Raw genomic sequence first — 16,376 nt, forward strand, 5'->3', positions numbered from 1 at the left:
TCATTTGTTTGTTTATTGCCTGACTACCCCTCTTCCTATCAGAATGTGAGCTCCAGGAAAGCCAGGCCTTTGTTTTGTTCACTGCCATACTTAGAGTGTAGGTCAGTGTCTGGCACGTGATAAAGCACTCAAATATTTGTGGAATGAGTAAATTCTTTAGCATTTGAAATCAGAATTTTAAACCTAGAAAGTCCTTATGAATGACGTAGTTTAATCTCCTCATTTTAAAATTGAGGAAGTTATTGCCCAGATGGTCGAAATGACTCGTTCAAGGATATACAGGTAGTTGGCGTTAGAAACCTTTACATATACAGTTTTGGATTGTACTATACATTTTGCTTTAAAATTTGGCTTTTGAACTCAGTATTGGGTCATGAGCTTCCATCCACTTCATAATGTCCATTTAAGTTATCACTTTAAAATCTGTTCTACTTCTGAAGTTACTCAAGCTAAGTTACTAAACGTAAGTGGATGTATTTAAGTGTGTGTATAAAGTTAGCACTGCAACATAAGATCCTCTATATTGGAACATTTCTGAATTAAAAAGTAAAGAAATGAAAGACTTCGGAAGAGCGCCTGTGTGGTTAATGTCCAGGTATGGAGGTGCTTGCTTTAGCTATCCCTAGAATTCTTGGGGGTGGGGGGATGGGTGGGGCTTTGAGCTGCCCAGGGCTGGGAGAGAATGTTGGAGGAGCCTGGAGAAGACAGTCTCTGAACAGGCCAGGGCACAGATCCAAGGCCAGGCCACCTTTCCTCCTGAGGTGAGGACCCTTCTCTTGCAGGTTCTCGGCTAAAATGTCCCAAATGTGATACCCAGGCCTTGCTGGCCTAATCTCTTAAGAGTGAATGAATTTAAAGCGGACAACTCCTCTTTCTTCTGGGGCTACAAAATAGGTGCCTTCTTTTTGAGGATGGTTTGATTTTCCACTGTGAAGTCATTCATTGCACACTTCTTCAAACATTCCCTTTTTTCCTGGACCCATCACCAGGACTGATCCCAGTATAGCTGATCTCTCCAGCAGCAAACTTTGGCAGCTCCTTCTCACCGGTACAGAGGGAGAGGGTTGACCAAGAAACCCAGTCCAGAAGCCAGGCTGACCTCTGCATCTTGACTCCTGCCTCCCTCTTCAAAGGCTCCCTGAGCTTCCAGAAGGGTTCTCAAGCCCTCTGAGAGGAAAATAGCCACTTATGGAGCACGGGTTTTTGTTTCTCCTTTTAAAAATTGGTTTCCTTTGAATTACACAAAAGTCAACTTTAAGTTCCTTTAATAAACTACTGAAGTTTAATGTATCACATTCATGCATCACACACTCTTACATACTGCCCTGGTCAGTGTAGCAGGGAGTGTCTCTGCCTGCCCCCTGGGAGACTCAGGTCCCACTCCCCAACGGGCAAATGACAAGGACATTTTGTTTTCTTTCCTCCACTTCCACACTCATGTCTCCGAAAAGTCTCCTCCTTTTGGCATACTGTGCTTTTCCAGCCGGCCTCTGGGACAATGCCCCTTGGGGACACGAGCAGGGCATCAGGGACAGGTCTCAAGAGCAGGGTATTTCCACCACAGCTCAGGCGCCGCCTCCTTCCAGGCCCCCGCTCCTCAGAGGGAAGTGACTCGGTAAAGAAGGGGGACCAAAACAAAAGGCTTCAGCTAGCTGGTTTCGTTTAGTTCAGTGTCACAAATCCAAGAATGGAGAAGGACTTAGTTCAAACAAGTGTGCGACATAAAAAGCATTAGGCTGCATTGGCCGGGAATCGAACCCGGGCCTCCCGCGTGGCAGGCGAGAATTCTACCACTGAACCACCAATGCTCACACCGTGCCCCCTCCTGGCGCCATCCTTTAACTTCATATGCTTCCCTAGCTCCGTTCCACCGCGGGAACCCGGTCCTTGCTGAGTCACCCTTTAGAAAGTAGAGCCTTTAGAGTTCAAGAAAGAAAAACGTGACGACTCAGAAAAGAACGACGATAAAAAAGGCTACAGGAAGTCCTGGCTCGGAGGCCGCGGCTCCTTTCGCACAGAGCCACGCGCCTTCGGCTTCCGCGGCTGCAGGCGTCGGACCCGCCCTCTTGAACCGTCCAGGGCGAGCCTCTGTTCTCTCCGGGCGTTGGGCCTTCAGTGGCTTCCCACCGCGCTTGCCGCCCGCCGGGAGGAGCTGGACTTTCCCCGCCGCTGAGCCAGACGCGGGTGGCCGGCAGGCGGCGCGGCGGCGGGGAACGACAGGCTCGTGGAGGCCGCGCCTCGCGGCCCCGAGTCCCGCGTCCCGGGAGCGCGAGAAGCCCGAGCGACAGCCGCCCCAGCGAAGTGGCGGTGGGCACGGACCCGGGCTCCACGCGCTCGTGCGTGGGCGTGCGGCACGCGCCCCGCTAGGTGGCCTTCCCCGACCCCGCGCCGCTAGGGTGCGGGCAGCCGAGAGCCCCGCGCACCGCCCGCTTGGACGCCACGAGGCTGACGGCGCGCAGGTTCGCGAAGCCCCGAATCACCGGCCCTTGCGCGGGGCGAGGGAGGACGGCGAGGCCTGGGTGCGCGTGTCCTGCCACCCCGAGGAGGTCTCGTCCCCTGTGCCGGACCAGGGGGAGGAGGCAGTGCGCCTGCTTCAAGGACTCGAGGCGCCAGGCCACCAATGACGCGGGTGCCATCGCGGGGCGCCACCCCGGCTGCGGATCATCAACAAGCCCACGGCGGCCGCCCTCGCCAACCGGCTGACCCGCGGGGCGCCAGAGAGCAAAATGTGCTCATTTTCGCCCTGGGTGGGAGCACCCTCGCCGTAAGGGTCCTCACTATGGACGCCCGTGTCTTCCAGACGTCTGAGGCCTGGGTGCGGGAGGTCAGGGGGCACGTGGCGCTCTCACAGGCCGTGCAGGGCCTGCTTGTTCCCGCTCAAGCCCTCCCCGTGCGTCCCGCCGAGGTCCTTCATGAAGTGGCTCACCAACCTGTTGCGGGAGTTCTCTCCGCCCAGGCGAGCGTCTCCAGGGAACGATCTCCAGAGCGGCCTGGGTGCGGGAGGTCAGAGGGCACGTGGCGCTCTCACAGGCCACCTGTGAGCTCGTTCCCTCTTGGAGGGCGTGGACTTCTACACGTCCATCACTCGAGCCTGCTTCGAGGAGCTGAGCTTGGTTGTTTTGCGCAGCGCCTTGGACTGGGTGGAGAAGGCCCTGCGGGATGCCAAGCTGGAGAAGGCCGGATGCATGACATTGTCCTAGTGGACGGGACTTCTTTGGGGGCAGGGAGCTGAACAAGAGCATGAACCCCGATGAGGCTGTGGCTATGGGGCTGCTGCGTAGGTGGCTGTGTTGATGGGGGATGAGTGTGAGAAAGTGCAGGATCTCCTGCTGCTGGACATGGCTCCCCCGTCCCTGGGGCTGGAGACAGCAGGTGGGGTGATGACCACGCTGATCCAGAAGAATGCCACCATCCCTATCCAACGGACCCAGACTTTCACCACCTACTCAGACAACCAGCCTGGGGTCCTGACCCAGGTGTCTGAGAGTGAGGGGGCCATTAACAGGGACAATCACCTGCTGGGGCACTTTGAGCTCATAGGAATCCCTCCTACAGCACATGGAGTTCCCCCAGATCAAGGAGACCTTTGACATTGATGCCAATGGCATCCTGAGTGTGCAGCTGTCAGGAGCCCAGAGAAGGCTAACAAGATCACCATCACCAACGACAAGGGCCGGCTGAGCAAAGAGGACGTTGAGAGGATGGTTTGGGAGGCTGAGCAGCACAAGGCTGAGGATGAGGCCCAGAGGGACAGAGTGGTTGCCCAGAACTCCCTAGAGGCCAGTGTCTTCCATGCGAAGGGCTCGGGGCAGGAGGAAAGCCTTAGAGACAAGATTTCCAAAGAGGACAGGCACAGGGTACAAGACAAGCGTCAGGGAGTTCTTGCCTGGCTGGAGCACAACCAGTTGGCAGAGAAGGAGGAGTATGAGCATCAGAAGAGGGAGCTGGAGCAAATCTGTCACCTCACCTTCTTTTTTTTTAAAGATTTTATTTATTTATTTGAGAGAGAGAGAATGAGATAGAGAGAGCATGAGAGGGAGGAGGGTCAGAGGGAGAAGCAGACTCCCTGCCGAGCAGAGAGCCCGATGCGGGACTCGATCCAGGGACTCCAGGATCACGACCTGAGCCGAAGGCAGTCGCTCAACCAACTGAGCCACCCAGGTGCCCCTGTCACCTCACCTTCTCCAGGCCTCTGGAGGGCCTCGTGTCCCTGGGGGTGGTCGTTGTGGAGCTGAAGCTGGCCAGGGAACCCCCAGTAGAGCCCTGAGGTGGATGGAATAGCCCCTTCTGACAAGTCCTCTGTGACATAAGGGCTGGGCTTGTGCGCCTTCTAGACTGTCTTCTGTGATCTGGCTGTGAACCCCAGGAATGGGGGTGGAGGGGAATCTTCCTCCCAAACCGGGAGCTTTCTTCGCAGTGTGTTGTATAATTGAGGTCTGTGTCATTTCACTCTAAAAAATCCCCTTCTCCCATTTCAGACAGGCAGAAGTATTTATTATTATTATTATTATTATTATTATTATTATTAAATATATTATTTATTTATGAGAGAGAGAGAAAGAGCATGAGCCAGGGGAGGGGCAGAGGGAGAGGGAGAAGCGGGCTCCCCACTGAGCAGGGAGCCCCACACAGGGCTCAGTCCCAGGACTCTGAGATCATGACCTGAGCCAAGGGCAGATGCTCAACTGACTGAGCCACCCAGGCGCCCCCAGAAGTAATTATTATTAACATTTGTGTGGCACTTCAACATCGCTTTTACCTACTTTTTTTTTTGTTACTTGCATGTATGGATTTTGTTAATATATATGGATTTTGTGAAATACAGATCTAAATAAACTTTTAAAACTCCTCCTTAGTTTTCATTCCAACCAATTAAATATATAAAGAGGCAAGGCTTTCGGAAGCAGAAAATGTTGGGGTCGCTATTGAAGGACGGATATGAAGAGAACTTGCAACCCTGTGTGTGTGATTTCCACAGAAGGAAACAGGGTAAGGAGAGTTTAAGGCAGAAACGTTGAGACTAGTAAAATCTGAGGGCTGATAGGAGACAGCTGTGAGTTATCAGGGGAAGAATGAAGGAGATAAGAGTCAGAAACATGGAGAATGGAGAGAAACTAAGTCCTGGCAAGGTTCGCATGTGTGACCCTAAGATAAAAAATTCCGTTTTGGGATTCTAGTTTAGTTTGTCTAGTGTCCTAATACTCTGAGAAATAATTTATATGCTAATTAGCTGTCACTAAGCAAGTGACCTTATCCATTGTTCTTTCAGAGAACAAACCCCAGTCTGGACTCTGGAGATGTAGTTTCTCCTGACTCTGGAGAGAGTACATGGAGCGGTGTGATTAAAGTCACTGTTGATCTTATGTGTGTGAGAGGAATAGCATGGGCCCATCTGGTTTCTGCTGATGGGCCCTAGAGTGATGATGATGATGATGATGATGATGATGATGATGATGATAGTAGTTAATAATAATAATAATAATAATAATAATAACGATAGCCGTGTATCATAGTGACAGTATTGGAACCAGACTGCTTAGGTTTTCAGCTCTGTTCCTTTATATATGGTGTGAGTTAAACTCTCTGAGGTTTGGTTGCACTTTCTGTATGGGAGGGTGATGAAATAGGACCTATCTCAGGATTGCCAAGAGGGTTCAATTAATTAATGTACGTAAGAAGTGATGAAGAATGTTAGGCATATAGCATATGAGCAACAAATAGTAGCTATTACTAATTATCTTGGTTGACTAATTATCTACGTAGCAGGTACCTGACACGCATAATCTAATTTAATCCCCACTGCAACATCACAGGGTAGTAGCTCTTTTGGAGCATGAGGATTCTGAGGTTCAGAGAGGTTAAACACTTTACTCAAGGTCACACAGCGATTAAGTGTGTGTGGGGGGGGTGTGGGTGGAATTGAGAACCCTGTCCTGCCTGATTCCGGAGCTTCTGCGTTGTCACCTCACAGAGAGGCCGCAACTCTATTATCAGAACTTCCCCCAGACGTTGTGAAATTGGATATGTTATTCCTGTAGGACACAGTTGGATGCTGAGCCCTGAGAGGAAAGTGTATATTTTATTGTATTATTTACATTATTCACTAAGTGAATATGTGCTTTTTATAGCAAATGACTGAAGCTGGGAAGTCTCCTCAGGCTCAGTTCTACTGCCAGTTAAGTAAATGACACTATGAGAGCAAGGGTAGACTTGCATGCGTTAGTTCCCAGTTAACCCAGTTCACACTCTATCTCTCCTGTGAGCAACGGAAGATGCATTTTTATCTCAGAGAGGCAGGTGGGTTTGGCTAGAGCGAGGCTACATTATCAGTAGCTAAGGTTGTCTCTAGTGGGTGGAGAGGGGGTTGCAGAGACAACTCCCCCTCCTGAACGTGTCATTTCACATTTTTAACTGCTCTTCTTTCCTTGCATCTGGCCTTCGTCCTGGGCATCCTGGTTTCACATTGAAGGAACCTACCCCCCAAAAGAGGACATCGAATACACATTCAATATTACACTTTCCCTTTCCTGAATTTCCTCCCAACTTCCAACATGGACCACCCCACCTGTTTGTACTTCCCAAGAGGAATGATGGTACTTGTGTTGTCTGGTGAACTGGTGAGACTGGGGCCTCGACCCAGCCAGACCCCAAGGATTTGCCAAAGGTTCTTGATCTTGTCACGCGAATGAATTCAAGGACAGACAACAAAGCACAGTGGACAAGTGACACAAGCGAGAAAGTTTATTAAAGTGAAAAGTACACTCTTGAGATATGAGAGCAGATATGAGAGTAGCCAAGTGAGAGAGAGGGAGGGAGGGAGGGAGAGAGCCATGTAAGCATGGGGTTGGGTTTCTTTTATTCACAGCTGTTAACTAGGGGGCAGAATATTTATTACTTGGGGCAGGAAGCAGGGTTTCAAGCTTTTTCTTCCTTATTTGGTTAGGGGTTTCCTGTCATGGCATCTGCCATCTTGGGCCTGTCTGGTTTGATCCGGCTTCTTGTGGAGGGCTGCCAGGACAGGCCTCTGACCTTCCAGTAGCTGGCCATGGCTTCCTCGCTGCTGGCTTCCGGGTCTCCTGTTGGAAACTAACTGCTTAAATCATAACACTCACAGGGTTTGCATAGTTTCTTAGCATTTCAACAACATATATCTCATTCTGTCTTTAAAAACTCATATAGGGTGTAAGAAGGAAAGTTCTCTCTTTTTTTTTTTAAGATTTTATTTATTTATTTGACAGAGAGACACAGCGAGAGAGGGAACAGAAGCAGGGGGAGTGGGAGAGGGAGAAGCAGGCTTCCTGCTGAGGAGGGAGCCAAATGTGGGGCTCGATCCCAGGACCCTGGGCTCATGACCTGCGCCGAAGGCAGATGCTTAATGACTGAGCCACCCAGGCGCCCCTAGACACAGTTTTTAATTTAACTTTTGATCTCGTGTTCTAAGCACAGTGTCTGACATATGTGAGTAAAAGGTGCCTTGGTGAGAAGGGAAAGGATATTCCAAGTTCAAGATCAACCTGTACAAAGGCACCTAAATTAGACAGACCAGGGCTTCTCAAGCTTTCATATGCACGTGCATCACCTGGAGATCTTACAAACTTTGGATTTGGTGGGTCTGAGGTGCGTCCTGCAATCTGCATTTCTAATAAACTCCTAGGCTCTCCTCTAAGCCTCCCAACAACTCTGTATAGGTTATACTGCAGGCAGACTTCCCAAGATCAAGGTCTAGTAAATAACAAAGAAGGCAGTTTGTTTGGCAAACTTTCCCTAATCCGACCTGAAGAATCCTTCCATCCTCACCATCCTCACACTTGTGAACCTCACATATTCAGCTTCTTCATCTTGACAATTCTATCCTCTTCCCAGAAGAGCAACAGGATTTTTTCATAACCAGTTCCTCCTACATCTGAAAGCATCTTCTTTGTGATCTTCAGGAAAAAGTAGCTCTTGCAACAACAAACTCCGCAAGTTTACCTTTTCTCTGTATTACTTTTCCTGATTTGTTCTATTGACTTCATTTCCTGGGTTTTGGTTACACAGCAAACGTACTGGATTAGAATTGGTGGTGGTGTTAGAGTCAGTAGCTGGTTGGGTTTTAATCCGGTTCCTGGATGCCAGCAAAGGAGTCAGGGTGAGCTGTCAGGAAAGTTAGATACCTAGCCTGGCAGCATTCCAAAATTAAAGCCACAAGAAAGCCAGATCAAACCAGACAGGCCCAAAACAAAGAAGGCCTGAGCCTGACCAAATCAGGGAGAAAAGTCCACAAACCCTGCTCCCAGAGAAATCTCCCCAACTAATAAATACTCTACCCCCTGGTTAACAACAGTCAATAAAAGAGAGAGACCCAAACCCCGGGCCCAGCTCTCTCTTTGGCACTCCGGCTCTCATATCCCTAGACTGCACTCTCTTTCTCTTTAATAAACTCTTCACTTTCACCGCTCAACCATCGTCTGGGCCCTCCTTGAATTTTTCTCTTGCCACGAGACTAAGGGCCTCCAGTCACATCCGAGGGACTGGCTGAACCTCCGGGCCCAGGGGTCTCCCCCGTCCACCCTGCAACGGTAGGAGTGGGTGGCACAAGATGGTGGGAAATGTGAGGCCTACCAAAGTTAAACACTACGGTCTGAGCATTAGAAGACTCCCGCCGAGTTAGCAAATGAAGGGATCTGAGTTAAGAGCTTTTCCTTGTTCGGTCGGAGGAGAATTTGACATCTGCCTGCCCTAGTGTGCCAGGCACATAGAAAGGGCTCAAAATTTTTTTTCATAGTTAGGTATAGATCCCAACTGCTTCCGGTTTTCATAGACCAGTCTCCTGCCTACAATACAGAAAAAAATAGATTCAGTCCCATATTCACAGTGAAGCATAATATTCATAAATAGATACGCAGGACAAAAAGGTGGTGTCGATTAATCAATACTCCTTTCTCCATGAATTCAATTGTATTTGTTGTGGGGAAAAAGTGAAGGAGGGAAAAAAAAAAAAAAAAAAAAGGCTTTGTCAGAAGTGGGATTCGAACCCACGCCTCCAGGGGAGACTGCGACCTGAACGCAGCGCCTTAGACCGCTCGGCCATCCTGACAGGACGGCTTAAGATTTTCTTATTTCACTTTCAGATTACCCCACAGTGCTGTATCATGACGTCAAGCTCTATCGATGCTGCGTTTATTGCTTTAAATAAAACTAGAACTCTCCCTAGGCTCCTTGACAAAGTACGGAAAATAAAACTGTCTCTGACTCCTCCTTCCTAGTTCTCCACCATCCTAAACTGTAAAGATCCATTTTTCCTGGCGCCCTTTCCGGCCGGTCTCCCCTGGACCCTCAGCCAAATCGCTGGTACCGAGTCCCACAGCCGGCGGACCCAGCGCTGGGGCGCGCCAAGCGGCGGGTCTGGGAGCGCGGCTCAGATCAGGCGGCAGGGAAAATCCCCCAGCCACGCGCGGCTTCCGCCTTCCCGCCCGCCTCCTCCAACCCTCCACCCCAGCCGGCCCCCGTGACTGGCGGACCGATTAGGAGTGAGTTCGGGATCCATCCTTGCCAGAGGAAGGCTCCGTGTACCTCGGGAGCGTAGAACGCCACGGAGGGAAAAAAAAAAAAAAAAAAATCCACGGCCTCCACTTTCCTTATGTATGGAATTCTAAAAGCAGCCGAACGCTAGCGTTGGTGGTATAGTGGTGAGCATAGCTGCCTTCCAAGCAGTTGACCCGGGTTCGATTCCCGGCCAACGCAAGCCCTCCCTTTTCTTGGAAGAGCGCGCGGGGTGCTTTTTAAAAAGCTTGAACCCAAACTAGGAGCTGCAGGCGCTGCTCTCTCGCGCCGGGGCTCGACCGTCGCTGCGGAGCCCCTCTCCCCGCCCCGCTGCGTTTGGGCGGTGGTCGACTCTGAACGCTTTCCTCTCCGCCGCTCCTTCCCGCCTGACTTTAAGCGCTTCGGTCTGCTCAGGATCCTACCCGGTCCCGGTCCCGAGTCTCCCCGGGCCCTGCGTGCAGGTGCGAGACGTCCTCGCCGGGGCCCTGCGCGTGACATTAGCGGGGGCGTTGGAGGAACTGCACTTGCAGGTCTACGTCAGTAAACAGATCAATTATTTGAAGTCAACAAATAGACCATTAAAAAAGATGCCCAATTTAGCTATCGGAGAAAGTTTAAGTACGCTCGGAGCAACTTGGGTATATGAATCCACTTTTTCAGCTGTAAACGTTATGAAATCGAAGTACCGATCAAGTTTTCCAATGAAAACTTAACGCCCGAGATGAAAAGTGCTGTCTGTGAGTGTACAATACACAGTGGTTTGAAAACTAAGTACGAAAAAGAATCTCTATATATTTTTATCTTAGCTGCATGTCGAAAACAATATTTTGGAAATCTTGGGTTACTTAAGATGTAGTCTTAAAATTATTACATGTTTCTTTTTAATGTGGCTGCGAGAAAATTTAAATGACACAGAGGGCTCTCATCATGTCAGTTTTGTAACGTGCCAGTCGGAACCATCAGCTATGTTTCGCAAAAGGAATTGTCCCGGCAACTTAGAAGTAACTTCCTAAACAATGATTTTGGGGTTGGTGACGCAGTTTTCCTCGTTAGTATAGTGGTGAGTATCCCCGCCTGTCACGCGGGAGACCGGGGTTCGATTCCCCGACGGGGAGACAGAAACGGCATCTTTTTTTCCTCCTTTCCTTAGTCTACGTTCTCGCTTACCGCAGAAACAAAAGGTATTCCTAAATAATTTTAGGTTCTCTCCATGAGCATGGTTGTCACCTGTGAATTTCTTGGATGATGGGCGGGAGCACCGGTAGGCACGGTTATTTTGACCCTGGTTCTTAACCTTGCAAGCAAGTGTCCCTCTGATGTACCGCTGAAGAGGCCTGCTGCCACTGAGTGTAACTTCTCCCATGCCCATCATTTCTTGCTGCCCACTGGAAGAAAATTCCAGGATCCAGGCTCCACCTTGAGCCCTGTATTCCAGATTTTCACTCTCCTTCTTGCCCTCTCCCACACCGACGACTGACCTCCTTTCTTTCTCCCGGGTATATTGCTATCCACCCGTGCCCAGCCCACGTTCCCAAAAGTTCGCGCTCTTTCTGCTGCCTTACTACAACCAAGGTGAGCAAACAGAAACGAGCTCTAGTCTGACAATCAGTAAGCAGCTGTTTGCTTTGGCGCAAGCCATTTTTCTCTGGGCTTCGGTTTCATCTGTAACGGGGAGGAGCCAAGCTACAGTTTTTGAGACACTTTGGGGCTAAAGTCCTTTGAAGTAGTACCCTGCACTCACAGCTGGCTCATGCTTTCAAAAGATACTATTTTTCCTGAATATAAGGGTAAGATATAGTCCTTGTAGAAAATATGGGAGATAAGCAAACCACAGAGAGAAGAGGCATCCATATTTCCATCACCCAGGAAATCCCTATTAATATTTTGCTGTGTGTTTATCTCTTCTGCATTTTTTAAATGCAAAGCTGGAATCACATTGTGCATATCGTTTTTTAACCTACTTGAGTGTTTACTTAAAAATGTGAATATTTCTAAATTCATTAAATGTTAGTCCAAAACATTATTTTAATGGCTTCATTGTGCTATATTAAGTGGCCATGTCATCATTTCTTTAACGAATCTCCTGTTTTTAAGCATTTTTGTTCCCGCGGTGTTTTTCTGGCTCTTCTGGTGGGGCAGCTCTTGAAATCTCTGCTGGGTACTCTTTCACCCCCCAGCCATTACTTTCAGCATGGCCTCGGTGAAATCTGTGGTCGGTCCATACTCAGTTCAAGGGTGACCCAAAGATATGAGAGCTTGATTTGCAGATTTGGTTTTCCTGGATGAGACTATCTCTTTTCTGAGTTTGACTTCTTCAGTTTTCAGCCAGTCTGGAAGCCCAGTGCGTTGGGTATAGGACTAGTTTCCTGCATTCATTTACGCCCCTGAGTTTCCTGGTGAGTGCCCTCAGGATGAGGATCTCACCCATTGTGATTCCTTCTTCTGGGGCTTGAATGCTCTTTTATTGTCAATCTGATTTGATTGCTATCCAGTGCCTTACAGATTTTTTAAAAAAATATTTTGTCAGGAGTTTATAATTGTTATCTATGGAGTGGTTAGCACGACGCAAGCTCCTCCACCATGATGGAAAGTGAAACTGCTTTTTAATTTTATTCATAGTGTTTTTGAATTTCAGAAGTTTCTCATTTTTATGTAGTCAAATACTTTCCCTGGTAGTTTTTTTAACTTTTTTTTTTCATATATAGAAAACTCCTTCCCACCCCCATATCAGATCAGTTTTTACCCCCTTTTCCTTATAGTAATTTTGTTTCCTTTTGCTTTTTGATATTATCCCTTTAATTCTTTTTGAAATTATTTTGAGATACAACATGGGGTAACTCTATAACTCTATTCCCATCCCTCCACCTGATGGTTCTCCATTCAATTCATTGAATAGCCCATCCCTCAACCACTGATTTGAAATGACATCATTGATGGCTACTAATCCATCCATCTCTCTCAAACGAAACAAAACACAAAGTCTGGGACATACTTCACTCCAGTCTCAGCTTGGATCCACAAGACAATGGTAAAACCAGAAGATATCAAGCTTCCTCTTGGATATTGTGAATGACTGGGAGTCAATGGCTTATGTATTTTTTTTTTTAATGCTGCTGTCCCTTCTTTTCTTGCTCATGTTTTTGATATTCAACTCTGTGAGTGATGTCCCACTCTGATTTCCAAGACCATTTTGACTCCATCTTGGATTATGAGCTGTTTATCATGAACCCAGTAGATTGCAAATTTTCTTTTAGATATCGTGAATCCGTGGGATGGTATAAACTTTCCTCTGTTACACCGTTGGGGTCTTTTCTTTTTTTTAAAAAGATTTTATTTATTTGAGAGAGAGAATGAGAGACAGAGAGCACGAGAGGGAAGAGGGTCAGAGGGTCAGAGGGAGAAGCAGACTCCCCGCCGAGCAGGGAGCCCGATGCGGGACTCGATCCCAGGACTCTGGGATCATGACCTGAGCCGAAGGCAGTCGCTTAACCAACTGAGCCACCCAGGCGCCCCCGTTGGGGTCTTTTCCACAGGAATTTGGGAGGAGTTCAACACATGGACCTGGAGCCCTTCCCTCTCCCCACCCCCAGGCTGTCTTTTAAGAACAAAAACATGCACAGACCCTTGCCACAGTTTATCATAATATACACAACTGTGGCCCACGACAACATAGTTCTTCAGAGCTTTTCATCCCCTCGTTCTCTAACAGTCCTGTATTAGAGGCAGAAGTGGGAACATTACCTGCTTATATTTTAATATATTTTATATATTTAATTTGGTGTTGGTTTTATTTTATTTTATTTTTGCTTTTCAGTTTACTCCCTGTAGTGAATATGTGGATTGGTTTGCTCAACACCCATTCCAGTATCATTCTGGTTTGCTTTCCTGTGCTGTTGAGGCTGGGGAGCTAAAAAGGACATGTTCTAGATTCCTCTGAGGCTGGGTTTCTGGTTATGATTTAGGTTTCACCAACAGGATGTACTTCAGTGCGATTTTGATTTGTAACTGGGAGAGAAACAGAGATACAGTTTTGGAGGTGTAAGTAGTGGCCAATGCAGCTTTGTTCTAGAGCAGAGACCGGAAACAGCAGAAGCTTTGTAATTTGCTTTGTAGCAGTTTTTGCTGGGTACTGTGGTAGCCCTGTATACAGAAGAGTTTTGGGAGTTATTCCTGAAAGTCAGCCTCGAGTCTGTTTCCTCAGTCTTCCTAATGCCTGGTGAATTATCTGTAGCCCTCAATAAATCCTTTTGTATTTAAATAAGCTAGAGTAGATGCTGTTGTTTGCGATTAAGAACCTTACTGGGCTCATCCTTGAATGAGAAGCAATCTAAGTAATCTATCTAGACCTGGTGTCTCTTTCTCCCAATAAGGAGCAACCCTCATTCTGGATTTTATGTGTATTCTTTCTTTGGCTTTTGTAATAGTTTCAGTACATGTGTATGTGTTATCAAATATATATATTATTTGGATTTTCATGCTTTTAAAATGTATGTAACTGGTACCAGATGGTACATAGTCTTTTGCAACTAGCTTCCCCCCCCCTTTTTACTAAGTATTATTTTTATAGGATTCATTTATATTGAGACACATACCCATGAATGGTATTCAGAAGATTTTATTATTTTTATTTTTTATTTTTTTTAAGATTTTATTTATTTTTTTTGACAGAGAGAGACATAGCGAGAGCAAGAACACAAGCAGGGGGAGTGGGAGAGGGAGAAGCAGGCTTCCTGCAGAGCAGGGAGCCCGATGCAGGGCTCGATCCCAGGACCTGAGCAGAAGGCAGATGCTTAACGACTGAGCCACCCAGGCGCCCGGTATTCAGAAGATTTTAAACAGTTGCAGGATTATAGATTTCAACTATTCCCTATTAGTCCTTAAGTAGATAGATGATAGATGGATAGATAGATGGATAGATAGATATGTGTGTTTATGTATCTCATAAGACTGATTTCCGGGTAATGTAAGTTGTAGTGCAAATACTGTGTCAACCTTCCAAATCATCTCCAAAATATTTGATTTTTAATAATTGTTGTTTTGTTTGCCACAGCTGTTACTAGCTAAAAGCTGCCTCTATCTGAGCCCTGGTTTAAAATGGGGAACTGCATTAACTTCCTGCAATTTCTTTCCAATAGGTTGATAGTCATATGCTGACTTGTCTGAATAAGTTGAAATTGTTTTCCTAAAATTAGGAAAGGATGGGTATTAATGATACCGCATCCTTTGTCATCTGCTGTTGAACCAACAACAACTGTAATATATTTTTTCTAGTCTTTAAAATATTGTCTGTGGGGCATCTGGGTGGCTAAGTCAGTTGGGTGTCTGACTCTTGATTTTGGCTCTGGTGGTGATCATGGGGCTCTGAGCTCAGCAGAGAGTCTGCTTGGGATTCTCTCTCTCTCACTCTCCTTCTGCCCTCCCCACACCCCTGCTCGCACTTTATTACTAAAACAATTATTAATGGTGGGAGGATGTTTGGAGTTTAAAAAAAAAAAAAGGACAACCTTGTCCCATGAATTGAAGTTAAAATACAATACAGTTGCGGAAAAGAGGCGCCTGCCCCTCAGTCACCCTTGAGCCCCACATTTCCCCCATGGTCCAGTCTGCCTCACAGCCTCCATCCTACCACAGGACGGCCACCAGTGCCAGCAGAGGCCACAACACCTGGCTGATGCTCTCAATGTGACCCATTACTGCCTGTCTGCTCTCTGTTATTTCCGGACTCTTGGTAGCAAGGTTGGGTGGAGGCTTCAGTTCCCACAAGTGGCCACAAGCAGGAGTGACTACAGAGTAGTACTGAGTGGTAGTGGGCAGCCACGGTCTTGGGGGGGCCAAATTGACACTAGGCTCTTGTTACCTGGACCAGGGTTCAGGTGGCCCCATCCTAGGAGACAAACAGGGACAGGGACCTATAACCAGGACTCAAAGTAGGTTGGCTTAAATTGGACCTGCAGGTTGGGAGGCCTTGGGTGGCCTCTGGGCAGTGCCCACGTAGAGTTTCCTAGAGTTGGCCAGCAGTGGTATGGGGACCGGCTTTTTGGGGTGTCCAGGGAGAGCCAAAGCAGACCCTAGAAGATGACTGTTTCTGAGGGGAAGTTAATTGTTATAGCCCTGCCCAATCAGCATGTAACTACCTGTACATTTCCCTCCTTGTAACAGGATTAACTGCATTCCAAAAGTTGCCTGTTGTTTGTTTGTTTGTTTTCTAACAGATATATTTAACAGAAAATACTGTTTAACGCATATGCTAAACACTGAAGGTTGGTATAGTGTTCCTTTTCCCTCGTGCACATGTAAAACCTTGAACAATCCACAATTTGGGTATGTTATATTTTTATTACTCTTCAATCTAAGTATTTTTCAATTTCCATTCAATTTCTCTTTGTTCCATGAGGTATTTAAAAAGCATGGGTTTTAAATTTTCCACATATATGAGGGTTTTATTTTTATTATTTTTTTATTTTTAAAGATTTTATTTATTTATTTGACAGAGAGACACACAGCGAGAGAGGGAACACAAGCAGGGGGAGTGGGAGAGGGAGAAGCAGGCTTCCTGCGGAGCAGGGAGCCTGATGTGGGGCTGGATCCCAGGACCCTGGGATCATGACCTGAGCCGAAGGCAGACGCTTAACGACTGAGCCACCCAGGCAGCCCTATATGAGGGTTTTAAAAGGTATTTTTTTGTAATTGATTTCTGAGTTAAATTGCATTGTGTTCAAAGAATGTATTCTATATAGTGCCAATTCCATGATATATGTTAAGACTTGTTTTATGGCCTCATATAAAGTCAATTTTTATAAATGTTCTATATGCATTTGAGAAGAATGTATAACCAAAAATTATTGGTTGCAGAG

The 16,376-nt window shown here is 47.2% G+C and overlaps 1 protein-coding gene and 4 non-coding genes across 5 annotated transcripts; 3 read left to right on the forward strand and 2 right to left on the reverse strand.

The window, feature by feature from the left end:
* Positions 1-1,737: 1,737 nt before the first annotated feature.
* On the reverse strand, positions 1,738-1,808 carry TRNAG-GCC. The gene has a single exon. It is a non-coding gene; the product is annotated as a tRNA-Gly (tRNA).
* Positions 1,809-2,912: 1,104 nt separating this feature from the next.
* Positions 2,913-4,348, forward strand: HSPA6 (heat shock protein family A (Hsp70) member 6). Its single transcript, XM_035009586.1, is given in 8 exon segments — positions 2,913-2,994; positions 3,043-3,174; positions 3,177-3,200; positions 3,203-3,259; positions 3,262-3,566; positions 3,568-3,622; positions 3,625-3,957; positions 4,335-4,348. Coding segments are annotated over 8 exon segments (1,002 nt in total).
* Positions 4,349-8,993: 4,645 nt separating this feature from the next.
* Positions 8,994-9,076, reverse strand: TRNAL-CAG. Its single transcript has one exon. It is a non-coding gene; the product is annotated as a tRNA-Leu (tRNA).
* Positions 9,077-9,651: 575 nt separating this feature from the next.
* TRNAG-UCC lies at positions 9,652-9,723 on the forward strand. Its single transcript has one exon. It is a non-coding gene; the product is annotated as a tRNA-Gly (tRNA).
* An 842-nt stretch (positions 9,724-10,565) lies between these two features.
* On the forward strand, positions 10,566-10,637 carry TRNAD-GUC. The gene has a single exon. It is a non-coding gene; the product is annotated as a tRNA-Asp (tRNA).
* Positions 10,638-16,376: the final 5,739 nt, after the last annotated feature.

The sequence above is a fragment of the Mirounga leonina genome, unplaced genomic scaffold (genome assembly GCF_011800145.1).
Source record: "Mirounga leonina isolate KUSES-001 unplaced genomic scaffold, KU_Mleo_1.0 Mir_154, whole genome shotgun sequence".
NCBI lineage: Eukaryota > Metazoa > Chordata > Mammalia > Carnivora > Phocidae > Mirounga > Mirounga leonina.